General features: G+C 44.6%; 7 protein-coding genes across 13 annotated transcripts; 3 read left to right on the plus strand and 4 right to left on the minus strand.

Moving 5' to 3' along the window:
• The first annotated feature begins 259 nt into the window (after positions 1 to 259).
• On the plus strand, positions 260 to 5,032 carry ABCB7 (ATP binding cassette subfamily B member 7). 2 transcript variants are annotated; one of them, XM_017174171.3, is made up of 6 exons: positions 260 to 401; positions 2,331 to 2,460; positions 2,727 to 2,946; positions 3,006 to 3,160; positions 3,215 to 4,563; positions 4,634 to 5,032. In XM_017174171.3, exons 1-6 carry the CDS (start codon positions 291 to 293, stop codon positions 4,877 to 4,879), a joined length of 2,211 nt encoding a protein of 736 aa, XP_017029660.1. In that variant the 5' UTR covers positions 260 to 290; the 3' UTR covers positions 4,880 to 5,032. The 2 variants fall into 2 exon arrangements, with proteins under 2 accessions (XP_017029660.1, XP_017029661.1); XM_017174172.3 differs by having other exon boundaries at positions 2,820 to 2,946.
• LOC108079755 (SET domain-containing protein 4) lies at positions 261 to 2,427 on the plus strand. The gene is made up of 3 exons (XM_017174176.2): positions 261 to 401; positions 626 to 2,051; positions 2,331 to 2,427. Exon 2 carries the CDS (start codon positions 698 to 700, stop codon positions 2,033 to 2,035), a length of 1,338 nt encoding a protein of 445 aa, XP_017029665.1. The 5' UTR covers positions 261 to 401; positions 626 to 697; the 3' UTR covers positions 2,036 to 2,051; positions 2,331 to 2,427.
• Positions 5,033 to 5,090: 58 nt separating the features above from the next.
• On the minus strand, positions 5,091 to 11,770 carry GC (gamma-glutamyl carboxylase). Of its 2 annotated transcripts, none has more exons than XM_017174174.3 (4): positions 11,595 to 11,770; positions 6,674 to 7,270; positions 6,266 to 6,615; positions 5,091 to 6,208 (listed from the first exon to the last, which is right to left on the minus strand). In XM_017174174.3, the coding sequence occupies exons 2-4, from the start codon at positions 7,255 to 7,257 to the stop codon at positions 5,115 to 5,117; spliced, it is 2,028 nt and encodes a 675-aa protein (XP_017029663.1). In that variant the 5' UTR covers positions 7,258 to 7,270; positions 11,595 to 11,770; the 3' UTR covers positions 5,091 to 5,114. The 2 variants fall into 2 exon arrangements, with proteins under 2 accessions (XP_017029663.1, XP_017029662.1); XM_017174173.3 differs by having other exon boundaries at positions 11,493 to 11,770.
• LOC108079756 (uncharacterized) lies at positions 8,172 to 10,776 on the minus strand. The gene has a single exon (XM_017174177.3). The coding sequence runs from the start codon at positions 10,330 to 10,332 to the stop codon at positions 9,583 to 9,585; it is 750 nt and encodes a 249-aa protein (XP_017029666.1). The 5' UTR covers positions 10,333 to 10,776; the 3' UTR covers positions 8,172 to 9,582.
• Positions 11,771 to 13,049: 1,279 nt separating the features above from the next.
• nSyb (neuronal Synaptobrevin) lies at positions 13,050 to 20,331 on the minus strand. Of its 4 annotated transcripts, none has more exons than XM_070285437.1 (6): positions 20,276 to 20,331; positions 19,413 to 19,794; positions 18,182 to 18,332; positions 17,921 to 18,079; positions 17,812 to 17,863; positions 13,050 to 15,210 (listed from the first exon to the last, which is right to left on the minus strand). In XM_070285437.1, coding segments are annotated over exons 2-6 (537 nt in total). In that variant the 5' UTR covers positions 19,415 to 19,794; positions 20,276 to 20,331; the 3' UTR covers positions 13,050 to 15,037. The 4 variants fall into 4 exon arrangements, 3 of the variants coding, with proteins under 3 accessions (XP_070141538.1, XP_070141539.1, XP_070141537.1); XM_070285438.1 differs by having other exon boundaries at positions 19,413 to 19,791; positions 20,276 to 20,318; XR_005991311.2 differs by lacking the exons at positions 19,413 to 19,794; positions 20,276 to 20,331 and adding exons at positions 16,479 to 16,601; positions 18,653 to 18,711 and having other exon boundaries at positions 15,171 to 15,210.
• A 119-nt stretch (positions 20,332 to 20,450) lies between these two features.
• On the minus strand, positions 20,451 to 21,753 carry Mettl2 (methyltransferase-like protein). Of its 2 annotated transcripts, none has more exons than XM_017174128.3 (2): positions 21,553 to 21,753; positions 20,451 to 21,367 (listed from the first exon to the last, which is right to left on the minus strand). In XM_017174128.3, exons 1-2 carry the CDS (start codon positions 21,645 to 21,647, stop codon positions 20,548 to 20,550), a joined length of 915 nt encoding a protein of 304 aa, XP_017029617.1. In that variant the 5' UTR covers positions 21,648 to 21,753; the 3' UTR covers positions 20,451 to 20,547. The 2 variants fall into 2 exon arrangements, with proteins under 2 accessions (XP_017029617.1, XP_070141968.1); XM_070285867.1 differs by having other exon boundaries at positions 21,420 to 21,722.
• Positions 21,754 to 24,278: 2,525 nt separating this feature from the next.
• Positions 24,279 to 25,411, plus strand: Bgb (Big brother). Its single transcript, XM_017174281.3, has one exon. The coding sequence runs from the start codon at positions 24,437 to 24,439 to the stop codon at positions 25,076 to 25,078; it is 642 nt and encodes a 213-aa protein (XP_017029770.1). The 5' UTR covers positions 24,279 to 24,436; the 3' UTR covers positions 25,079 to 25,411.
• Positions 25,412 to 25,454: the final 43 nt, after the last annotated feature.

Consider the following 25,454-nt stretch of genomic DNA (forward strand, 5'->3'; position numbering starts at 1 on the left):
TCCCTTATTGATTTTCAGATTATTAATTGTATACATTTTGAAATTATTTTTTTACATACAATTTATTTAAATATACAAATTAATAAACTCTTTTAGATTTTTTTTCAATTCTCTCCTAAAATTTAATCTAGCTATTTTTTCCGCCTGAAAATTCTTCGCAACACTGCCACACACACAGGCACAAACACGAAACAGCTGGCGGCGTAGCAAAAGAATCCGTCACAAAAACACGGGAAGAAGGGACGAAAGAAGAGGGACTTTTATTTTGATTTCGTTGGCCAAATTGAGTAATGGCCGGACTCCTTCACCTGACCAAACAGTGCAGCCTCCATCTACCCGTTCAGTACGGTCGCCTGAAATGCTACACCGCTGCTAAGGGAGCCCACGTGCAGGCTAGAGTGGTGAGTAGCTTTCCTACCCGTTTTCAAGGCCACGCGCCGAGCGCAGAGTCACTTATCTAGACTAGATTGCGATTTCGTAATTACGCGTAAATGCCGGATGAATTGGCGGTTTAATAATTGATGGTCAGGCAGCGTCAGCTTCTGCGTGTGTGTTGTTTTGGCCCAATTTCCAAGCTTAAATCCGAATTAATGCACCACCAAAATCCTTGCTTCTTTACTTGCAGCAAGCGTAGACCGAAGAACTAGACAGGACAGCCAAAACAGCACACACGCAGCCAGGTCAGGGATCAGGCACAATGGGTCGCACTCAGCGTCGTCGCAGCCACAGGAACACCAAGGATTCCAGCTCCTTGCATGCTCTCTACGTGGACCTCCACTCGCGGGGTTGGCAGAACTCCACAGGCCTCTCAGCCTGCAACTTTCTCCAGACGGGCAGAGGACTGTGCTCCAAGCGGGCCACGTTTGCTCCAGAGGATGAGCTAATACGGCTGCCCGTGGAGTGCCTACTAAGTATAGCTACCCTGGAATCCGACGAGGCTTTTAAAGAGCTCTTCAACAAGGAGTTCTTCGACAAGGATGCCAGGATCTCCTTTCAGGCTTTGATAGCCTGCTACATAATGTACCAGAAACACCTGCAAGACTGTTCAAATAGCTCGGTATACGCCGCCTACCTGGATACATTACCCAAAAGCTACTCTACCCCCTACTTTTGCTCTATACCGGAGCTACAGTGCCTACCTGAGGCGCTGCTGGAGCGAACTGTGGCCCAGAACCGGCAGATAAAGGATTATTACGGAATAATCAAGAGTCTGGTGGGTTCCTTGAGCTGCCAGTGTTGTGGACAAAGCTACTGCCTGGATATTTGGACCCTGGCCGATTATCGGTTGGCTTACTTTGCCGTAAATACCCGCAGCGTGTACCTCAGTGCCCGTTTTTTAAAGAAACAAAGCAGCCACTTTCAAGGCCTGCTCAGCGGAGACACCAACTTGGCCTTGGCTCCCTTCCTGGACCTCTTCAACCACTCGGATTCGGTCCAGACCACCGCTGAGATACAGTCTAAGGATTATGTGGTCACCCTGAAGTCCCTGCCTTTGGCTGAAACCAAACCTTATGAGCAGCTGTTCATCAGCTACGGCGCTCTGCCCAACTTCAAGCTTCTGACTGAGTACGGGTTTTGGCTGAAGGGTAATCTCCACGACTATTTTGAGTTCTCCTTGCTGGACATCGAACACATGATCAAGCACCGCAAGGAGCTGTACTCCCAGATCTACCACCGTAACATCTTTAAGTTCATAAGGGAGCATAATCTATCTGACCAGATGTTCGTACACCTGGGAGACGGCTGCTCCCACAATTTACGGGTGGTTTTACACCTGATCTTCAAGCAGCAGGCCTACTTTCCCAACATCCTCAACCAAATAGCCTTTGGCGATGCCGAACAGTTCGAGGATGTGCAGCCGGAGTTGGCGTATCTTGTCAGGTACAAGGTGCAGGAGTATCAGATTTTTATGGGAGAGCTGGATAAACTACCCGAGCTGACGGAGAGTGGATCTACTGCGCGATCTTATTTGGAAGAATGTGTCCGTTACCTGGGCGACTTTGAAGCTAGGCATTTTCCTGATTTTGATCAGTAAAACCAGGAATCAGGAGGTACAAAGAGTTTAGATTTGGAGAGGAATGAAGTGTAACTTCTTCAGGGATATTTTTTTACTTTAAAAAGAATTGAAATGCTATCATTATTAATGATTGAAAGCTTAAAATAACTTCTTATTTAGTTAAGAATGAAGCATAGAATTGACTAGAACTTAATTTTCTTTTTTAAAAATTTTTTATACATGAAATAAATCTAAGAAGAAACGAATAAATCCCCACCAAGTTATAATACTCCATTCCGTTTTCATTCCACCCAAAATTGTCTGCCCTTTCCAGCTGTACTCCTCGCTGGCCAAGGCTGATGACCAGACTGCCAGCAGCGATGGCAAGCGGAAGAAGATCACTCCCTTTACCCCCACGCCGGGCAGCAAGCTCCTAGGAGGTGTCTTCGGCAAAAAAGCCAAAGGTAAGGTGTCCCTCCAATCTCCAGTGTTCACAGAGGATTAACCAATGTCGGACTAGGCATAATTAACCCACTACCCCACTTGAAATCGATACAATTTATTGTTTAGTATTTGCTTCTCACGCTTTTTACGATTGACTAACCCCAAAGAATTGAATTGTATTGAGTTCCCTTACCCCCCCAAAAAGTTGTTTGTTCGTTTGTTTGTGCGCTTGTTGTGTGTTGAGCGCCTGTCTGAATTTGGCTGCATCCAAGTGGATTCAATGCAGGTGGAGCCCCTCCAGAAACAACAGCAACGGCAGCAACGCTACAGCGGCAGCACCCACAACGACAACAATTACGACTATGTCACGTTCATATAGGCAGTGGCAGTGGCGATGGCAGCTCGGGACTGGGAAAGCTGGATGCACCAGAGGTCACCTCCAAGGATATGCTGCGCGCTATGATGGCGTACATTTGGCCCAAGGAGGATCCCCTTGTGAGAAAAAGGTGGTTTAAGAAGAAATATAGATTTGAGAAGCAAATAAAACCTATTCTCTATTTTGTAGAGTGGGCATTTCCCTAGGCCTGCTGGCTGGCTCCAAGCTCTTGACTGTCTGCGTTCCCTTCATGTTCAAAGGAGCAATAGACACCATGACAACCCTGAACATGGACACCGCTCCAGATGCAGTGCTCTCGGCAGCCACTGCCCTGCTGCTGGGATGTAAGATGAAGACTTAAATATTACCTAGAATATATAAAAATGAATCCCCTCTAGATGGCATTGCCCGAGCCAGTGCCGCGGGCTTCAATGAGCTGCGCAATGCCGTGTTCGCCAAGGTGGCCCACCACTCTATCCGTAAGATTGCCAGCAATGTGTTCCTCCACCTGCACAACCTGGATTTGGCCTTCCATCTAAACAAGCAAACCGGCGCCTTGTCGAAGACCATAGACCGAGGCTCGAGGGGCATTAACTTTGTGCTCTCCGCCATGGTCTTCAACATTGTGCCCACCATCTTCGAGCTGGCTCTCGTGTCCAGCATTTTGGGTGTGAAATGCGGCCTGGCCTTTGCCGGCGTAAGCATGGGCTGCGTGGGCATCTACGCCTTGTACACGCTCAGCGTGACCCAGTGGAGGACCCAGTTCCGGGTGTACATGAATCAGGCGGAGAACGAGGCCGGCAACAAGGCGGTGGATTCGCTGATCAACTACGAGACGGTGAAGTACTTCAACAACGAAAAGTACGAGGCGGGCTGCTACAATGAGGTGCTGAAGAAGTACGAGACGGCCAGCCTCAAGACCAGCTCTAGCTTGGCGTTGCTTAACTTTGGCCAGAATGCCATCTTCAGCAGCGCTCTTAGTTTGATTATGGTGCTGGCCGCCAAGGAGATAGCCCAGGGTAACATGACAGTGGGCGATCTGGTCATGGTCAATGGCCTGCTCTTCCAGCTTTCGATCCCGCTGGGATTTCTGGGCAGTGTGTATCGCGAGGTGCGGCAGGCTTTGCTGGACATGCAGGCCATGTTCACGCTAATGAACGTGGACAGTCGCATCCAGACGGCGGCCAATGCCCAGCCTTTGTTTGTGGACAACAGCAACTCCTCGATTGAGTTCCGCAATGTGAGCTTTGAGTATGAGCCGGGAAAGCCCATCTTCCGGGATCTCTCGTTTACGATTCCAGCTGGCAAGAACGTGGCTATTGTCGGAGGCTCTGGCTCAGGGAAATCCTCAATGGTTCGTCTGCTCTTCCGGTTTTTTGAGCCCAACTCTGGCAAGGTTCTGATTGGTGGGCAGGACATCAGCGCCGTGGACCTGGAGAGTCTGCGCAAGGCTATTGCTGTGGTGCCACAGGACTCGGTGCTGTTTCACAATACCATTGAGCACAACATCCACTATGGCAACCTGACCAAATCGCATGCTGAGGTGGAAAATGCTGCCCGCATGGCCGACCTGCATGACTCCATTATGTCCTGGCCGGCTCAGTATGGCACCCAGGTGGGCGAGCGAGGCTTGAAGCTCTCTGGTGGCGAGAAGCAGCGCGTGGCCATTGCCCGAGCCATACTCAAGAACACGCCCATTCTGATCTTTGACGAGGCTACCAGCAGTCTGGACTCTATCACAGAACATGTGAGTAGCATCTCTAGAGGATTAAGGGGTTGGGAGGAGTACAAAACTTTTTATTTTCCTGTTTCCACAGAATATACTGCAGGCTTTGAGCCGCGCCACCTCTGGTCGCACTAGCATTTGCATTGCCCACCGCCTATCCACAGTCAAGGATGCCGACGAGATCCTGGTTCTGGAAAACGGACGCGTGGGCGAGCGTGGCACCCATGCCCAGCTGCTGACCCAGAACGGCCTGTATGCCCGCCTCTGGGAGACACAGACGCAGCAGTTTGATCCCAGCAAAGAGCCCAAGGAAGAGACGGTGGCTGGTGCAGCGTAGGCTTGGTTACCCTACCTCCTATATGTATGTTTGTTTCCATGTTAATCCTGGCCCATTCTTTCGTCCCTGACTTGTCCCCCACCCAAACCCTTACACCCTTAACCCTTTAAGTACCATTGTGGCGTTTGTAAATACAGTTGTAGATAAGCGAAACTCGAACTGGATGCTGTGGTACCACATGGAACATTTATTATCAGTTCTATCACCTATATCGGAGACATTCCCGTCTCAAATCTCAATCTCTCTCCCTCACGGCCAGCGGAATGGGCACATCGTAGAGCAAGTACAGCAGGCAGTTGGCCATGTGGCCCAGGAACTGTTGGTAGTTGCTCACCCTTTGCTGAAACTCCTGCCACAGGGGCAGCACAGGTCGATCCTCTGCCAAAGCCTCGGGGTCCTCTATCGTGAGGCCCTGCTCCATCATGGTCTTGTTGGTGTAGGTGAACAAATAGGAAGCTGGCCGCTGACCTATTGTGGTCACCAGGTGGGTAATGTTGCTCTCCAGACCAATGCTCTTGCCGGCTGTGAGGAAGTACTCTTCTGGATCCTTCTCGTTCCTGTAGCGCACATTGCCCTCTAGGATGGTCAGTGTGCAATTAATCAAATCCGGCGAGATAAAGTTGGTCAATGTTAGGCCAGGAAAATCGGCCACAAAGATCACATCGGAGTAGTTATTCCAAGCTAGAACCTCAGTCTCAATTGTCCTTAGCTTGGGCCTCATGTGATTCAGTTCGGTGAGCAAAGGCAGCGACCAGGAGGTGCTCTCAAAGGGTGACCACTTGGCCTGGAGGAGATCCACACGCGGATCAAAGGAGCGCTGCTGGAAGCGGCCGTTCATGGAGCACCAGATGTCAAAGTAGACAGAGATGTTGCTACCAATAGCCGCCGGCTGACCCACCCGGAGATTCTCCTCAATGCATTTGGCATACTGCACAGCCATGTCGGCATACTTGGTCCAGCGATCGTACTCCGTGAAGGCGTATGGGTTGAGGTTGTGCACCTGCCGGCTCTCATTGTCCACCACCTGGATGGAGGTCTGCAGGGTGTCGTACGAGTGCACCATCATGTCCCAGGAGTAGCCGTACAGACCATTGGTCCAGTTGTTGTAGCCTTTGGTAATGAAGTGGGAGTAGGGCAGGAAGAGCTGCAGAAAGCAGTATCCTAGGATGAGGCAGGTGCGCAGCCTGGCCAGGATTCCTGGCTGCTTGCTAGCCTCTGTTGAGGGGTGACAGGGTAGAGGTGGCTTTGATAGGCCACCGCATATCCTCCTTGGCCAGTCGGGGCTAAAGAATAGCGGCACCTCGGCCAGGCACACCCAGGGAAACATGCCTGAAAAAGGATTTCAAATGATTAGAAAGGATTCCTGCTCCTTGAATATACACTCACCAATCACAAAAAGCCGGGAGTTCATCAGGTGGAAACTTAGCATAAAGGGAGTGACCAGCACGCGGGTCTTCTCCACAGTCATAAAAAAGGCAATGGACAGATCAAAGACAGCGGTGAACCAGTGTACAATCAGCAGGTCGATCATCTCCGAGTCCAGCATCTGGCGGAATGGAGTGAACAGCCAGTGATGGCTGAGATTGGACATGGCATAGCCCGAGAGCCACTCCAGGGAGAACTTCTTCAGCCCCGCGTACAAGTAAAGCACAAAGAACTGGAACTTGATGAGAAAGTAGTTCCAGTAGGGTATACAGCGACTCCTCCGCCGCGGATGCAGCCAGCTGTCCAGGGAACTGGAGGTTAAAATAAAATAATTATTTGAACAATTACCAAGTATTCCTTTTTTCATACCAATAAGACTCCGCCTGGGTAAAGAGCATTAAGGTACCCGTCAGCCCAAATAAATAACTGTGATTGTTCCACGTCGGCTTGTCCAGCAGGAAGATGTACCAGTAGGGCACCAAGAAAGCTATACAGCTCACCCGGAACCGAAATCCCAGCGTGATGCCCCAGGCCCCCAGCCACATGCACAGGTAAGCGCAGCCCATCCACGGATATGGCAGTGCCCGCATCCCACTGAAGAGCGGAAAGTGGCAATGATGGGGCTCGCCAAACCGCACATCCAGCTGACCACCGCCACGCTCCTCGGCTATGTCGATCAGCATGGCAGCGCCGTACAGCATCCGGAAGATGCCCAAAGCGGCTCCATCCACAGGTCTTTGCAGCCAGGTGGTGAAATGGGACAAACTGGTGAAGTTGCTCAGCTCATGGCCGAGGCATTCGCGAAAGAATTGCCCAAGGACTGAGGTTTCCCTTGGTGCGGGAGGAACCTTTTCGGTTGAAGATTTGTCTGCCTGACTGTGCATATCCTTAGCCGCCGTGGCGCTCTCCGGAGAAGTAGCTTTTGTGGGCAATTTTCGTTTGGAGTTGGCCATTCTGAAAATAATTCTGAAGAGTAGGAGTTTGCATTGAGGGATAGGAAGATAATTTCCTTGTACTGTATTATTTTTTTAATGGGATTTTCGCTGTTTTTAGGTTTTATATCACAGGCAGGGGAAGGGGAACCTATCTCAAGTTTAAATTAAAACCCAGAAGTCAACCAGCTTTTATTTCTGCTCGCCCAGTACTGCACTTTCAACAAACTAAGGAGTTTGAGGGGAAATTTCACTGCTTGCTGAATTTAGTTGAAAGCAGAATTAAATAGAGAACAAATTCTGGAGAATTTAAATAAATCATTAAGTTGAGGTACATGTTAATTTTTATAGCAACTGGTAAAGAAAAGAATATAAATCTAAATCAATAAATAACAAGATAGAAAACTAACTTGGGGAAGCTGTTATTTGTTTACCCTTCTTTTTTAAAGATATATATATTTTTTTGTTGGTGAAATCAAAGTTTAAAATAACCATAACTAGGCCAAAAATGCATTAAATTCAATTCGGAAAGCGGTTTTATCTTAGTTTTTATAATGTTTATTAATCTGCATACTTAACTAAAAACTTTAAAGAATTCAAATTTTTGAGAATTTTAATGATGTAACCCCTTATAAAATTTTGAAAAAAATTCAAAAATTAAATTTTCTTCCGGACATGGCTAGAAAGACTCTCCTATTGATGCCGATCAATAATATATATGATTTATAGGGTCAAAAATGACCCCTTCACTGATTAAAATCATAATACCCTTCCAGAAGACCCAAAATTTTTGAATTTTTCAAATGAATATTTTCCATATTTTCCTATAAACTTTTGTATCCATATCACACCCCGCAAGGGTATAAAAGCATCCCGTTGATCATAATACATCTTATATGCCCACCCATTTATAGTTATCTCCTCGTTTCGATACATAATTTTTTTGTTGTAGAATTTATTTGAAAAAGTTGACATAAATACATGCATGCATATTGTTGTATACTAAATATATAATATATGTGTGTTTTACATTTCGTCTGCTGACTCTTGCGTAAATATCTACGGTTCTGTTCGGATCGCTTGGCGTGGAGCCCACGGAATATTGCTGTCGGATTGGTGTGGAGCGACGCGGGTCGCGTAAAAAAATATATCAGTTACGAAATGTACATCCATTATACTCGATCATTGAGTTATTATTGCAACAGATTTTCCCAGCTTCGTTTCGACAGCGGGGAGACCGCGTCGGGTGGAACGTGCATTGTGGTAACTCCTCTCGGTCTGAATACACGCCCCTTGGAAACGCAAACACATATATGTATATTCCGGTCTGAATTTGAATGGGTCTAGCTGCTGGCCAGTGTCCAGTGTGTCCTGTCCTGTCCTGTGCAGTGGTTCGCAAAATGTCCAAACTTTTTGGGAACAGGAACAAGCTTTGAAAATGCCTCAAACTACATACATTTACGAATACAATATAAGCCGTTGTCGTCTGGTTGAATATACTTTTGATATTGGTTACGATTAAGTACATAATGTGCTAGAAATATCGCACCTGCATACGTGGTAATAAAATGTCTACAGACTTTTTGTTCGGGGAAAGTATAGTATAACGAACTCTGGAAGTGTGTGTTTTTTGGAAAAAATCAAATGGGAATATAATCGGAATAATCATCGTTCGCGGTGTGTCTGTGGTTTTTAAATACGCTTAGCTTGGATTTGATCTTTGTTTTTGTTTGCTTTTTGGTTTACTTTAATTTAAGTACGACAGTTATGCATAAATGACTAATATTTTGTTTGCTTTTCACATCTATTTTACTTGTGAGTTTTGCCATTAAAATACTTTTGGTTTTCCTTATCGATCTCATTACACAATATCGACTCGATTCGATTCGATTTGTTGTTATTTACGCAACGCTAAAACATTTTAAAATGCATTTTCAAAGTTAATTCAATAAATACGCTGTTTGCTTTTCCATTAGATAGGTTCTGTAAGCTTTTAAAGATCTAGACATTGTTTTCGAGTGTCGAAAATTAGCAAAAAATGGGTGCCTACGAAGCGGTCGCCCAGTCCTGCTCCGGCTCCTGCTCCTCCAGCGAGAGCGGGGTTCTATTGGCGGTGTATTGGGTGTTGGGTGCCTCTCCTGTATTGTTTGCCGACTGCAGCAGTGGTGGCTAGCAACCCTCGGGCAACTTGCCAGGCTACGATGCAGTTCCTCCCCCTTCCACCCTGCTCCCCGCGCATGCGCTCTCCTGCTCCTCTGTGCTACCGCTCCGCTCCCCTGGTCCAGCTGCTCCTCACTGCTTCACCCTGGCCCGGTCACCGCTCTCCCGGCCGCCGGGCCCGTCCCTCTAGAGGCGATTCTGGTTAAGCTGGGAGCGCGGCGTGAAGGGGCTGACCATGACGCCGCTGGGCCAGATCGCCTCGTTGAACAGCTCATTGAAGCGGTAGTCCGGAATGGAGATCTTGAACTTGCAGTACGATAGCTGCGACAGGTTGGCGTCGTTCTTCACCAGCTTGGTGCACTTGACCAGGTTCTTGTTGATCTTCAGCTCCTCGGCCAGATGATCGATCACGTCCTCCTCGCTGGTATTGGTGGCAAACTTGCCCACCTGCACCCAGCGGCCATAGTCGCAGACGACCTGCAGCCGGTCCGAGTTGCAGTTGTTGCCGACCACGATGAGGTTGTTCTGCTGCGGATGCTTCTTCCCATCGAGACCGCCGGGACCGCCAGGGCCAACGCCGGGACCCATGCCGCCGGAACCAGCGCCCAGAGCCTGGAGTGGCTGATTGCCAAACTGGAAGTACTGCTGGTACATCCGGCCCTGGATCTGATTGACGCCATTGGACACCTTGTTCACCTTCTCCTCGATGGTCTGCAGCTTGGAGGCGAAGCTGCGAGGCGATTGATTTTTGCACTCGTCGCAGTGGAACGAGACCATCGAGTTTTTCTGGATGGCTTCGAACACCGCGTCATCTATGTTGACGCACGTGCGGTGGAAGCGCCGGCGGCACTCCTCACCGCTGCAGGCGATGCTCGTGGTGGCCGCCTCCTTGGCGACGATCGATTTTTTGCACTTTGGGCAGTTGTTGTCGGCCATGATTAGTAGTCGTCGCTGGTGGACGTGGCTAGCTCCTCTGGGTTACGCTGGTTTCTCTTGGATTTCAGTTCCTCCAAATGGATTCTAACTGTTTTTCCTCGAACTGGCTGACGTGCGCCGCAGACGGAAAAGGGAATTCGCTTTGAACGTCCAGAAAAAACACACACACACTGACGCACACTGGGTACATACAGCTGGGCCACAGCTACAGCAACAATAACAAATGCAGGGAAATTCGACCGAAAAGTCGCCTCCTCTCGCTGCTCCACCCTCTCTTTGCCTTCCTGCCTGAGTGTGTGTGCGCGTACGTGTGTGTGTGTGCGAGAAGAGCGAAGAGCTGAAATCGAGGAAAAGAGAACGACGGGAACAACGGGAAACTTGACAACCGAACGCTCCGAAGTTTGCAGAATGACTGTGCCGGATCCGAGTCCGAGGCGGAGCAGCAACCCCTGCGAAAGCTGCCAGGCCACGTCGGGGGTGGTTTTAACCACTATTCTCGCCATATGATTTGCGTTGTCGGCTGGCAACCAGTTTTTTTTATTTGATTTGCACCCACCCTGTTTTCTGTTGGATTGAGGCTTTGTACACGTCCGATTTTGAGGTCCAGTGTTGGAAAGTTGGAAGGAGCCAAAAGTTTTGAAATAAAGGATTTTTGAACGATTTGTTTCTGATAAAAAAGCTCACTTTTACCCACATATAACATGTTTTAATCGTTTATGGCTTTTAAAATGTATATCGTACTATCTATCTATCAATAAAGACTCTCATCCTCAACAGTCCTTTAACTAGTTTTTTACACTGAGATTCGGATATCTTTATATAATTATCACAGTTCAAACCCATCCTTTTTCTACAGAAAAAATTAACATTTCACAGAAACATTTATTTAAACATTTTCAATAATTTATGAACGTCCAAAACGATATTAAATTAAACATTTAATGCCTTAAAAAGGTCTTGAAAAGTTCAATCATAATTCCAATATTAAAGATCATGATAAAAAGAATAATATACAAATTTAGGATAAAGTTTTCCAGTACTTGCAAATTCTTAGTTAGGTTTATTTCTATATATATTTTATAATTATTAATTTCTATAAATATTTTATTCATCATCAAAATCAAAACAGTAACAAACACTTTCAAAATAATCCTTCTTACCTCTTAAAATTGAAATAAACTCTTTACAAAAGATGTCCTCGAAACACAATCCCCTTCGCTGGCCATAAAACTGGCTTACAACGTCGTAATTCAATTACACACCTGCAGTTTGCTGCACTTTATCGCTGCACCTGTAATTGAAGCCGTTATCCTGGCACCCGACACCTGACACTTGCCTTCCTGCTCCTGCCGCCACTTGCAACAGTTGGCCGTTTCCACGGACAAACACTCGCACCTCGCGGATGCAGCGAACTGGGAAAAGGGACACGCGAACAACACGCTCCGCCAAACTGAGGCTGTGCGCACAAGCTGCGCCGTATTTATACGCGGCACCACGCAGAGATGTGCCCGTGTCCGCTTTCCGTGCTCCAGAGTCCGGAATCAGTGCAGCCGGGAGAGGGGGATGATGGCTGTCGAGTGGGAGAGATCTGTGGGCGATGGACGGGGGGTGTTTGCGCATGTCCTTGCCGTTAAATGGCGACAAAGTTAATAATAATAAACAAGTAAATTTGTTATTGTCAAAAGCGATGCGAACATCAGATTCCTAGGAGCTACTCTTGCTAGTTTATAAAGTTTTTTATATTAAAAAATAAATTAATATCAATAAAATATTTTCTTAATAATATTAAACAATTAAGGTAAAAATAAACATATAAACTCTTCTGTTTTCAAACTTGCTATTTATTTAAAATATATTTCGAATAAATATACCCATTATCTTGACATTTAATGGGTACCAAACCTGGCAGCAAAAATGCAAATAAAATTTGCAGGTGTTGGGCCTTCGCCCTCGATGACTCTGCGGCTCTCCACCCCGTTGCCTCTTCAGCTCCCTTGCTCCCTGTTCCGACTCTCGGCAGCTGTTATTGTTTGCCATCAGCCGCCTCCAGGATTCGCTCGGCGGGCGGACACCTTCGGTAATTGGGTTTCATTAGGGGACAGCAAGGGAGGCGGGGGCTTTTCCGCTTCCTTTGTGGGTCCTTGTTAGCGTTGCTCCAATTTTTCCCCGGCGCCTGCATTGTCAATAGATTTTAATCAGGTGTGGCAAGCTTGGTAAACAGAGGCGCCTCCTTAGACCCTTTCCTCCCTATTTAAATCTGGCCCACAGACTGGCTATTATTTTCATTATCCTGTTTGGTTGCTGTCTCCGCACCAATTGTTATTTATATATGCACCCACGTGGGTCCTGCATCCCTTTTACCGGGAGTCAAGTGCGCAGTTTGGCAGACATCCGGCCCAGCTCTGAATAGTATGCTACACTTTTTGTGGTCGACTATTAATAGTTTTATTTTTGGTTTTATTTCATTTAAAGGTGTATTTGCAGCTGAATTTGCATTGTAATCATTAGAGGAATGTATCCTAGGAGGAATTTGTATCCTACATTAACCGTTAAAAGCTTAAAAAATTACCAAAAATTGTTCAGAAGATGTCTTACCACCTGAAACCTCTTTCATTTGAATTTTTCAGCCACAATCTTTTTTATTACTATTTTATTTTATTTTTTTTACACTAATCATAGTCTAAATCCAAACCCTTTCCCCTATTAAAAGACATACATTTTATTTTTATTTATTTATTTAAATAATTATGTATTTTCGGGGTGCAATTAATCATTAAATTAATTAGTAATATTATTGTTTATATACGGTTCATATATATATATATATACTCTCATTTCCGTCTGTTTTGTCTTGTCTTCTGGTTTTCTTACATCTTTCCCTTAACTCCTCTGCCCGTCTTCCCTCCGTGAACCGAAATTCCAGAAGTCCTGTCTCTTATTTCAATCTTCGGGGACTCTCATAGGTGTCTTTGTGGTTTTTGGTTGTGTATACATTTTGTGTTTTTGGTTTTTTTTCTCTTTTCGGTTAAAATCGAAACAAAAATCGAAACGCTTTTCTAAACACTTGTCATTTTGCTGGTTATTACATACATATATTGGATTTTTATATCTGATAATGGTTATATGCATGTGAAGTGTCGTCTGGGTGAGTACGAAATGGACATTGAACGAGATTTACTAATAAGCTTTAAGGGGAGCGACATATTGTACACGCTACGAATATTGCTAAAAATACCTGCATTTGGAATTGGATTTTCGATTGAACCCACCTCTCATCGTCTATATCCTTTTTTTGTTTTATTTTCGTAATTTAACATATTTATTCTCGTCGATTTGTTTGTGCCCCAAAATGTGTTTTGTGTTTTTTTTAGTAGGCAAAGTAGCACTTTGGGCAGGCGCTTGTTGAATCAATTAGTAATAATACACTTTAATTGTAGTATAGTTTTTTGTATTTTTAGAACAAGGTATAAGTACAATATGTGCGGCAAAGTTTTATGTATTTCTCTATGCGTCCGTCCGGATGGGCTTTGGTGGAGTGTGTTTGTGTGTGAACTGTGGCGTGGAGTGTGTGAGATCTAAATATCATCATATCGTTACACGTACGTACATTTATGTTTATATAGGCTCTACGAATCCGACTCCTCTATTACTCGTAACATTGAAATATACATACATATTGGTAACTGCCTCTGCCTTGCTCGGTTAAATAAACAACTTCCTTTGGATAACGTAACGTATTGTGTGTCTAGCGCTTAATTTAATCGTTGAACTGTCCGGTTTCATCTTGCATCTTCAATTTCAATCGCGTAAATACCGTTATAATGATTGCACATAAACAAATGAAATGGCAAATTAAATTGCATTGTATATTTTCACTAGATCTCAAGAGTTCTTTGGTTTTATATGCCCTTCTTTCTATATAAGTTTGTTGCACAGTAAAGTTCCATGAATACATTTAATAGTCAATGTCAATTATCTATATGTTTAATTGCTGTTATTTCTTTCTTTCTTTTTTGGATTATACATTTTCGAATACTCGCACATATCTGCGTAACTTTACTTAGGAACAAAAGCTTAGATTTCTTTGGTTTTTTGCCGTTCCGTTCTTTACTTGTCTTGTTTTTTGCTAAGGAAACTGAGTTCAAAGAGCTGCGAACATTGGAAAGCGACCTGGCGCCTGGCCCTCCTGCTGCCACTGGCGCTCCTTGTTGCCAGTGCAGCGCAGAGATCCCAGTTCCGTATAGTATTAGTATGTGATTTGTTTTGGTTTGGTTTCGGTTTCGGTTTGGTTTTCGGGGTTACTCGTAATATTCAAGTTCCATATATTTATATTTATATTTATATTCTTTTATGTTATATTTATATATATATACCGCTTTTTTTATGCATGAAATAATGTAACCATAAACAAATTAGCAACAACTTTAATTTGTCCGGAGCGTCGTCTTCCCTTTTAGATTTAGTATTAATATTATGACGTAAGTACTTAAAACCTCTCCACACACCAACTCGTGCTCATCGTTTAAGTGGAAATTATTACTGAGTTCCTTGCAATTCTCGAGATTTTCTAGTTTAACTGAGATTTCCTTTTTTTATGGGGATTCGGGTTTTGTTGTTGTTGTTTCGCCGCCGCCACTGGGATGAGGGGTGGTGGCATTATTTATCATCGAGAAACGTTCATCAATGCGGCCAGGATATGGGTCACTTATACGCCTCCATGATCGCCGCCTGCTGCTGCGCCGGCGCCTGCTCCTCCATCATCCACCAGCGACGACTGGCCGGCGGGCTGCTGCTGCGGCGGCGGCGGCGGTGGCTGCATGTACTGCGGGGGATACTGGTACTGCGGCGGCTGCTCCCCGCCTATGAGGCCGAGTTTATCTGTGCGGGAATACACATAATCAGGGTTAGTAGGAGGCATTAACAGGGTGCACTTCTTTTGGTTAGCTGCCGCCAAATCTCGGTCGAATGACAATCACATCGATACACACGGGTATACGCCAAAAATATTACACTTTCAATGGTTAAAAGCTTCACTCATGATGGAATATAATATATATATATAGTAGCAAGTGGACGTGGGATGTGGATTATGGATGGGCAGGGGCATCCAACGCATATATATGTACATTAAGGCAGTCACAGAAAGCTGTTTCCCTCCATTTACCCGCCATATAATCTCCCCCTGACTTTGCTTAGTTGGTGCATTAAAATTAAGGCCAATTTTGTTTTCAGAACAGAACGCATATTCCAACAACATTGAATGGAGAAATTATAGAAAATATAAGAAGGAGGAACTTGGCACACAGGCAGCACATCGATTAACTCACACACATGCGGCTAAAATGATATAGAAACAAGGGAAACAGCGGAAACGGAAATGGAAACACAAACGGTAACGGAAACGGAAACGGAAAGAAGCGCAGGTGTCAAATTACATGGGCTTTTTTTTGGTTCGTTTTTTGCTTACAGTGTTTTGAAAAAGATCGTATTTTTTTCAATGGTACTAAGAAAATGTGTTTTGTTCTCAATTTTTGTTTTGTTTAATTTTGGTTAAATGGTTCTACGGATGCAGCTGGTGGTGGTTAATCGTGGCTAATCGATGGATGTTGTTGCTGTTCGGTTGGTTGGTTGTTTTTTTTTATTTTTATTTCTGATTTCTGATTGAGAGAGCTGAGCTGAGATCGTTCTATTGTCCAGTCGCCACTTCATCCGACGGACTCTGTGGGTTGTCGGTCAATTTCTCGGCCAATGGCTTCTCAAGTGTCGGTGGTTCGGATTTTTGTGTATGGTGGTGTTGTAGCTGTACTTGTTGTTGTGGTGGTGATGGTGGTGGTGCCGAATCTGCTGCAGATGCCTGGGCCTGAGCCAGAGCAGCCTGCTGCTGCTGCTGCTGCGGAGCAGCATTGTCATCCGACATGTACGGTTCTACGAGAAATTTTTGTTTGTTTCGATGAATTTTTTAGAATTTAAAAATTTCGGTTGCGAAGCGAGCAGATTTCAACGATATAAAAACAAAGGAAACCATAAATATGAAAACACGATACAAATTCGAGTTAAATGATTATTATTTTTGCTTCAAACGAGTGCACCTAGCGATATATGATTAAAAATAAACAAAAGTGACTCTCGTTGCCGCGTCTTTTTACCTCACACATCAGACAGTGTGTGTTTGTCGGGGGTAAATGGTGTTGATCGAGAGTCATATATTCTTATGGTAAACAAATATTGTACAAAGCTTTCAGTGTGTCTCAGTTACTCTTCGTCTTTCTCTGTAATTGTTCGAAAAAATATATTGTTCAGTGTGACAGTGTGTCGAACATAGGTGGAAAACATTTAACAAATATAATAATAATAATAAAAAGGAACGGCAGTACTTTATGCTTTTGCTGTGGTTCAAGTATATAGCTAGCTCTTTGATTTAATAGGGCGAAAGCCGTTGCGTTTTGAGTTCAGAGTTCGAGGTTGAGAGTTCAGAGTTGAGAGTTTTCGAGTATCAAGAGAAGGGGGGTCTACTTTTTCTACATTTACTGGGATAGCTGTTGGGATTCGAGTTGTATTTTAATAATTATTTTACAAAGGACTCGGCACAATAATTGTGTGTCTGTGGCGGCTGCCAATCTTCAGAACGAAACAAACGAAAAACGGTTACGGAAACGGTTACGAAACACTGAACAAACCACAAAACTTTACGATTACGGCTTACGGGAGAGTTACTTTCAGCTAGGAACTTAAGGTCCTACGGTTACGAAAGCTAACAAGGTACAAGGTACAAAACGAAGGTATATCCTCTGATTACGGGTGTTAAGGCGTAACGGAACGATAACAAGACACTTTAACGACACACGATCAAATCATTACCGAACCTGTGCGTATGCTCGTTATGGAACCAGATGATGTTGGGCTTGGATATTCAAACAATACAAATATATACCATGTATATATATATATATATGGTTATTGTTCTAATGGCTGTTGAGGCGCATGATATGGTATATGGCTTGGTTTTTTATTTTTTATAATTTCGCAAGGCATCTAGGTCGAATCAGCGAACGATCAGTTGGACTGTGAGTTCGGCGGAGCGCTACTCGTAATAGCTGCTTTAGTGAGTCTGAATTTTGGTTTCGATTGGGTTGATTGATTGACTTTTGATTTGGTTTCGATTTGCATTGCATTGCGGCTAGGTTACTATGTTCTTATGGATAAGACAAGTTGCTTAGCAATCTACATAAAGTTACCTAGAGAAAAAAAGGGTGGCAAAGTGGAATTAAAAACGCAATTTAGATTCGGAGAGTGTGTGTTGAGAAAATAAAACGAAATTAGCGCTAAACCAAGGTGAACTCAAAAGACAAAACACAATTTGGTTGAGGAGCGAGGAGTTTTCTTGGAGTTTCTTCGGTTTCGGTTCGGTGTCTGAGTCGGGGTCATGTATGTATGTTGTGTGTAAGTGTCCAGGTAATGAGCTAGGATCGATCAACTTACTTGCAATGATGCCCACGACAACCAGGCCAATCACGCCCATAATGATCATCATCTGCGGGAAGAAGACGTTAAAGTCAGGGTGTATTTATAAGCTTGATTTAGAACCCACCTTCAAGTTCTGCAGCCAGAATTTCCTCTTGAGCTTGCCCGCCTGCTGCTCGAACTGCGAGGCTCCCTGCTGCAAGGCATCAGCGCGATCATCCAGCTCCGATAGCTTGCTGTCACGCTCCAGGACCTTCTCCACATTGGTGCGCATAATGTCCACGACCTAAAATCAAAATAAAAGGATATATGATATAGTTTAAATCTTTCTCCTTAAAGAGATATTTCTCAAGGATCTCTTAAACCTTTCTTCTCCCTTATAACTCACCTCATCGACCTGCGCCTGCGTCTGCTGCAGACGCTTCTGTGCCGCAATCTGCTGCGGATTGTGTGGCCCGCCCACAATCTCACCATCGCCGCCCTCTCCTGCCGGGGCTCCGGCATTTGGTGGTGCATCGCCAGCTGGTGCAGCGTCCGCCCTGCGTTGTAAGGAGTATGATGAGCAGAAAATATCCTCATTAGTCATCGAGAAAAGCGCACAGAAATAGCATGGAGCCAAGACTAATCAACTCCCAACGGGGGGTTCGCTCAAATTAAATACAGTACTTGGGTTACACTGGGAGGAGTGTGGGTGTGAGTTGGGTTCGGGTTTCGTCTAGAGTGGCTAGCTTTAATCGGTTACATCTCTCGCCGTTACAGTACGTGTGGGCTATATAGACAGTGCTGGAATATATACTTAGATACGAGTACTTCTAGCCGGCTACCGCTACCCTCTGGGTTTAAAAAGCTTCTCACTTACGGTTCCTTGTTCTTGTCTTTCTTGCCCATCTCAAGACCCCTTAAAAAACTGAGACCTTGGCTTGGCTAATAAATAATTAATAATAAATAATAACCGATTAATATTAGGACTAAGACATTGTTAATAACTTTATCAAATTTTATATTTCTTAACTTTGCTGAAAAAGTATAATTAATAATAAATAATAGAACTAAGACATAAAATATTGTTCCTAATTTCTTAACTTCCCTTAAACCATAATATATTTAAAGGGTATAAGGTCATTGTCTGTATGGAAATGTCTACATACAATCCCTATTTCTCTTTGTTTGGAAAACAAATCGATAAATTTGACAACCGGCTAGTAAAATACTTCCTCGTTCCTGGTTCTAAATATTTATAATTCAAGCTAAACTTCAGGTTTTTTTAGTTGCAATTAAGGTACTTTGCATGTTGTCCTGACTCATTGGCTAAGAAACGTATTCTTTTATTGATTTTGCGGTGTGAGAGACTGAGCCATGTGATGCCACGACAACGTCATCGTCATCGTCGTCCACCAAGTGATTCATTCCCACAACACCGAGCTGTAAAAACTGCAGTTGCAGCTGTTCTCCATTTGGTTTCGTTTTTCTTTTCTTTTCTTTTTACGATGCCCAGACACTTGGACTGGAAATAAAATGGCAAGTGGCAAGTGGCAAGTGAAAATGGCCGAAACCCATGCTGCGTATACTTAATGCGTGCCTATCAAACGCGAAATCAATAACAATGTCCTTTCACTTACATTGCTCTGTTGGCTGTTGGTTGTTAGCTTGGAGTGCCTGGGCTCTGGCGATGATTAGGATGATGTGTGCAGGACTGTGACCAGCAAAGTCTTTCACTGCCGCAGGTCGAGGATGGCTGGTGGTCACTAGTGGGTGCAGCTGAACCGTGCTTCGTTGTTTTTGTTGTCTCTCAGTTGCGCTCTCTCTCTCTCTGTTCTGCTCTCTCTCTTTCGCTCTTCCGCCAGAGCTTTTTGCGCCCCCGAATCGTCAATGAAAATTCACTTGGAGCACTCCACGGGGGTATTGGCTGGACCTGGATGAGTATGTGTATGTGTGTGTGCGGGTAACACTTGCCACGACAGCCCTTCTGAGGAATTTTCTGGCTCAGCGCTGCTGAAACTGCTGGATAGAGTGCGAAAATAGTTGCAACTATTTTTAGTACAACAAGGTTAATTGCTAGCTTGCCTATTTTTTATTTTTTTTTGTAAAACTAATTCAAAGGGGCGGAGCACTGTTAGAGGCCTACAAAAATGGCTTCTTGGCTTTCGCTGACACAACAAAAAAGGGAAAGTCCTTGCATATACTAATCCTTTGCGTGCTGATTTTCTGTTTTTAAAATAGTCTCAAGTACTTGACTCTCGGGGACAGTGTGGAAAAAATCAATGAAATTCTGCACGGCACACAGGATTCGGTTGCATTTGATGTGACATTTTGGCTTGATATTTTCTTAAGAAAGTCTCTCTCTTTAACCGTTACAAACGAAAGGACAACGGCATGAAGCCCACTTGAACTTGGCTTGGGCGGTTATGATTTACATAAAATGTTTGCTTAAATAATAATCTTAGAATTATTTTCACGCAGCACAAGGAAAATTTTCACTTACGACGTTTTTAGCCAACTGCGAAAACTTGCAGCTTTCCTAACTGTTATGTGTATTTGGGGAAAAAGCTCCAGAAACGGAAAACGAATTGGTTTCCCAGCGAGAAGCTTTTCCTTGACGAGAGGGCAAACTGGCGAATGGCAAGCCGCAAGCCGGGATAAAAGAGAAGGCTTTTAAATAATGATTATTCAATTTTACATTCATAACTTTATTTTTTATTTTATAAAAGGACAGTTTCTATCTATTAATTAAATTTTTAATTTAATTTAATTGCACTATAGAGGCTTTCGGAACTTTGTCTGAATCCAAACCCTATACATTTTCAAGCCCCGACCGCGGTTAACCTGCAGCCGGCGGTCTACAATAAGCTGCTCCTCCTTGAACCCCGCCTGGGTGAGCATGCCTCGCAGCTCGTCTTCCGTGAAAAAGTAAACCATTGTGCCATCGCCGCGCACATAGAAGTTGTCATCCAAGCACTTGCCGCTTTTGAAACGCAGCTGCGCCAGGTCATACCGGCCGTAATCTCGGAACAGGAGAAGACCACCGGGTCGCAGATAACGATAGCAGTTGTCCAGCACTCGCTGCATCTTCTTTGGCTCAATGGCGGAGAGAACAAAGATCATCACAATGATATCCTGCGAGTTCTCCTCGAAGGGCACCTGCCACTGATCCAGAGTGGCGTCCATGACGAACACCTCGCAGCGCTTCTTATCGAACTGCGGCTGACTCCGGAGGATATCCACGGCACGGGCGGAAAAGTCGCAGCCGAAGACCTTCAGTTGCGGTTCCGAGCTGTGCTGCAGCAGCGGCAGGATGGTGTTCCCAACACCACAGCCCAGCTCAAAGATGCTGCGAGGTGGCGCCGTCTCTTTTGCTGTTTCCGCCTCCAGTGGAGCCAGTTCGGGAAACTCTGTGAACAGCCAGTGGCGATCCTTGAAGAAACGATTGTCGTGGATGCCGTAGAAAGAGTCCCAAAACTTTGGAGCGTCCGTCTGGAAGCGATCTTTCTGCTCATCGTCCATTTTGTTGGCCGAGTTCTTGGCCACCGCCGCCTGGGCGGCCAGTTCCTGCTCCGCGTCCCACTCAACGTGGTCCCTGCAAATCAAGAATTAGAGAATTTTCCGTGAGCACAGTACCAAGGCATTACCACGCGTTAAACTCGAACACCTCGCGGCCATCGGTGAGCAGGCGGCCGCCTGCACCCGCCGGCTTCCGACGATGGCGAGTGTGTTCCCAAGTCTTGCTGGCCAATCCCCGCCAAATGTGCCTTCCATATTTACCAAGCATTGTGCTTGAAGACGTCCGCGTCGTCGGTGAGCAGGCGGGTTCCAAACTGGGGACGCTTGTCGTTCTCCGCCGCAGGTGTGTCAGTCATCGCAAGATCTTTAACCAGGGGGTTTTTCTACCTGTTGTTTCAAAAGTATAAATTGTATTTTGTAAACACGCTGATGGGCTGCAGTCCAACCACATGGCACGTCAGTATTTTCGCCTTTCCGGCGACAGGTCATACTAAATATATCGATTTCAAGAATTCAAATTTTCTGGTCTTATTGAAGGGTTTTCTCATTTTTATCAGTGAAGGAGTCATTTCCGACCCCATAAATCATATATATTCTTGTTCAGCATCAACTGCCGAATCTTTCTGGCCATTTTGAGAAGAAAAAAATTTTTGGTGATTTTTTCAAAATTTTATAAGGGGTTACATCATTAAAATTCTCAAAATTTGATAAAATTTTCAATTTCTAACTAAGTATGCAGATTTGTTAACCTTATAAAAACTAACATAACACCGCTTTCCGAATGCAAATTAAGGCATTTTTGACAGAGTTATGGCTTTTTTAGTTTTTAATTTGCTATTTTGCTCTGTTCAATTACAGACTTTCCATTGTCATTGCCATCGCCATCGCTCCTAGTCATCAGTATCAGTAGACCTGACACCCACCCTGGACAAGAACCAAGGGAAAGGACCAACGACACACGCAAAAGGATGGTGGATAAGGGATGGGAATGGAGGAATAGGGATCAGGAATCAGGGATAAGGAGAGAGCATCGCCAGTCAGGTCTGCCGGCTACTTTTACAACAACAGCAAAAAAACACAACAAGCAACATTTTAATTTTAAAATACTTTATTTTATTCTTTGTTAATGAACCTAAATAAAAACAATGAAATACATTATTTTATATTATTTTGTTTTATTTTATTTTTCCTATATAAGAACAATGAAATGAGCAGCACTGGCAGTTAGTGAGATTCCATTTTGTCCCAATAATGCAAAATAGCTAGATGAGCATCACTGGTAGTTAGTGAGATGCCATTTTGTCCCAATAATGCAAAATAGCTAGATGAGCATCACTGGCAGTTAGAGAGTTGCCATTTTGTCCCAGTAATGCAAAATAGCTTGTTAAGCATTTTGTCCCAATAGAGCATCACTGATGCAGATGAGCATCACTGACGCAGATGAGCATCACTGACGCAGATGAGCATCACTGACGCAGATGAGCATCACTGATGGAAGTGAGCATCACTGATGGAAGTGAGCATCACTGATGGAAGTGAGCATCACTGATGGAAGTGAGCATCACTGATGGAAGTGAGCATCACTGATGGAAGTGAGCATCACTGATGGAAGTGAGCATCACTGATGGAAGTGAGCATCACTGATGGAAGTGAGCATCACTGACGGAAGTGAGCATCACTGATGGAAGTGAGCATCACTGATGGAAGTGAGCATCACTGATGGAAGTGAGCATCACTGATGGAAGTGAGCATCACTGATGGAAGTGAGCATCACTGATGGAAGTGAGCATCACTGATGGAAGTGAGCATCACTGATGGAAGTGAGCATCACTGATGGAAGTGAGCATCACTGTTGGAAGTGAGCATCACTGATGGAAGTGAGCATCACTGATGGAGATGAGCATCACTGATGCAAGTGAGCAAATTTTTTCATTCGATTTGGCCGCTATCCAAACTGGGGTAACAGGCGAACAGAAACCAGCAGCAAGCAACTGAAAACTGGTATAAACTGTTATAAAAACTTTTGGGCAAAAATAATAATTGGTATAAACTGTTATATTACATTTTATGCATTTATACCTATTTGTTGCCGACAATAACAGCTTGATGGCAACAACAACCTTATTACAACAACATCCCTACAGCAGCCCATCCAAATTTCCGAACATTTCCATGCAAATTGCCCGTTTCCCAAATTGGGGTAACAGGCGAACAGAAATCAGCAGCAAGCAACTGAAAACTGGTATAAACTGTTATAAAAAGTCCAAGTTTCGAACCATTTAATAGCCGGCGCAAGTAAGCGGAGACTCAAACCTTTTGAATCCAAATTTAGGTGTTATTTTACAACTGCACCTGGGCACACTGAAACTGATCGTCGTTAAATTCAAATTCAAATTTGGCAGTTAAATTCAAATTTGGCAGGTAAAATATTTTTAAAAAAATTTAAAAATAAAAAAATAATTTTATTAATCTAAAAAAAAGTTAAAATATTAGATGAAAACTTTTTTAAAATCCAGGAAAACTTTTAAAAATGTAGAAACAAAATTTAAAATTTCAGAATATTATGTTAATAATTTAAAAAAAATTACATTTGGCTTTCAAACGATTTTTCCCCAAACAATCCCAAGGCCCCCAAATAAACGCCGCTTAAACCACACAATTTCACATTGATTTCCCTTTTTTTTCGATTCTAATTTGTTTGTTCCATCAATTACATTTACACATTTAAAATGTAGTTATAAATATTCCAATACCTTACGCCTGCTGGGCTTCAGCTAGCCCGGAGCCAAGATCGGACCACTGCCATTCGCTTGAGCTCTGCCATCCCAGCTGCTTGCTCCTTTTCAATTAATTTATAATTAATATTAAAAAGGAAATGTAAATTCATAAATCTGGCGACGCATAAACTTAGTAGTTGCAGGCGATGTATCGCACTTTTTAAAACATCCACCATCGATGTATCGATAGTGACATCGATAATTTTGCAGCTCTAATTGTGTATATCAAAACCGCAAACCAGCCTTTTTGTTGTATTGTGCGTTGTTTTCTTGGATAATATTAATAATACAATTAATAATTGTATAAAACCGCCCAGCGATTGGAAGTCTAGCAGCAGCGGCAGCGATCGGAAATCCCAACAGACAAGATGATGAACGAAGCTGCTCTGGCCAACATGATACCCTACGACACCATTGGGCTGTACGAGCAGCCCAAGCCGCGCTTCATCTTCAAGATGCCCCGTGTGGTGCCCGACCAGAAGTCCAAGTTTGAGAGCGACGAGCTGTTCCGGCGACTTAGCCGGGAGAGCGAGATCCGGTACACGGGCTACCGGGAGCGCAGCATCGAGGAGCGGCAGGTGCGCTTCATGAACGGCTGCCGCGAGGGCCACACGGAGACCAGCTTCGTGGCCTCGGGCACCAACCTGCAGCTGGTGTTCAATGCCAATCAGAACCCCTACCTGCACGACAAGGAGTGCGACTTTGACAAGGAGCACGGCAAGGTGCACATCAAGTCCTATTTTATCATGAACGGTGTGTGCGTTCGCTTCCGCGGCTGGCTGGACCTGGAGCGTCTCGACGGCGTCGGCTGTTTGGAGTACGATGAGCGGCGGGCAATGCATGAGGATGCTATTCTGCGGGACCAGATCGATAGGTACAACCAGCGATTGCGCGAGTTTGAGGACACCAAGCGCGCCTACCGCGACAATAGGCAGGACGAAATGGAGGCGGTGCGACGAGGTGTGGCCTCCGGGGGCATTGGTGTCGGCGCCAGCATGTGGAGACGTTAGTTGGACCTGTGGACGGCGCCGCCGCCGTCGCACCAGCTTCAACAGCAGCCGCCGCTGCCGCCACCGCCGCTGAACCAGCAGCAGCAGCAGCAGCAAGAGACTCAATTCGCGAATACTCATTACTTCATGGACAACTGAGAATGCTCCAAAGCCCGCTAACGGGCATCCCCCCAATGTGCGAGATTAGAAAACGCTCGAATAAATATGCTCCTAGACTTAGTTTTAGCTCTAATTAATGCTTACTTTACGTATGCTTTTACGGTATTATACTTACAAACTTAGCGTGGAATTAGTGTCGTATCTTTAACTAAAAAATACATCATTACTAATCGAGATCTTGTTGTTTGTGGGGGGCTTTCCGCAGGTGACGCAGCGT

This window comes from Drosophila kikkawai, chromosome 3L (assembly GCF_030179895.1).
Source record: "Drosophila kikkawai strain 14028-0561.14 chromosome 3L, DkikHiC1v2, whole genome shotgun sequence".
NCBI lineage: Eukaryota > Metazoa > Arthropoda > Insecta > Diptera > Drosophilidae > Drosophila > Drosophila kikkawai.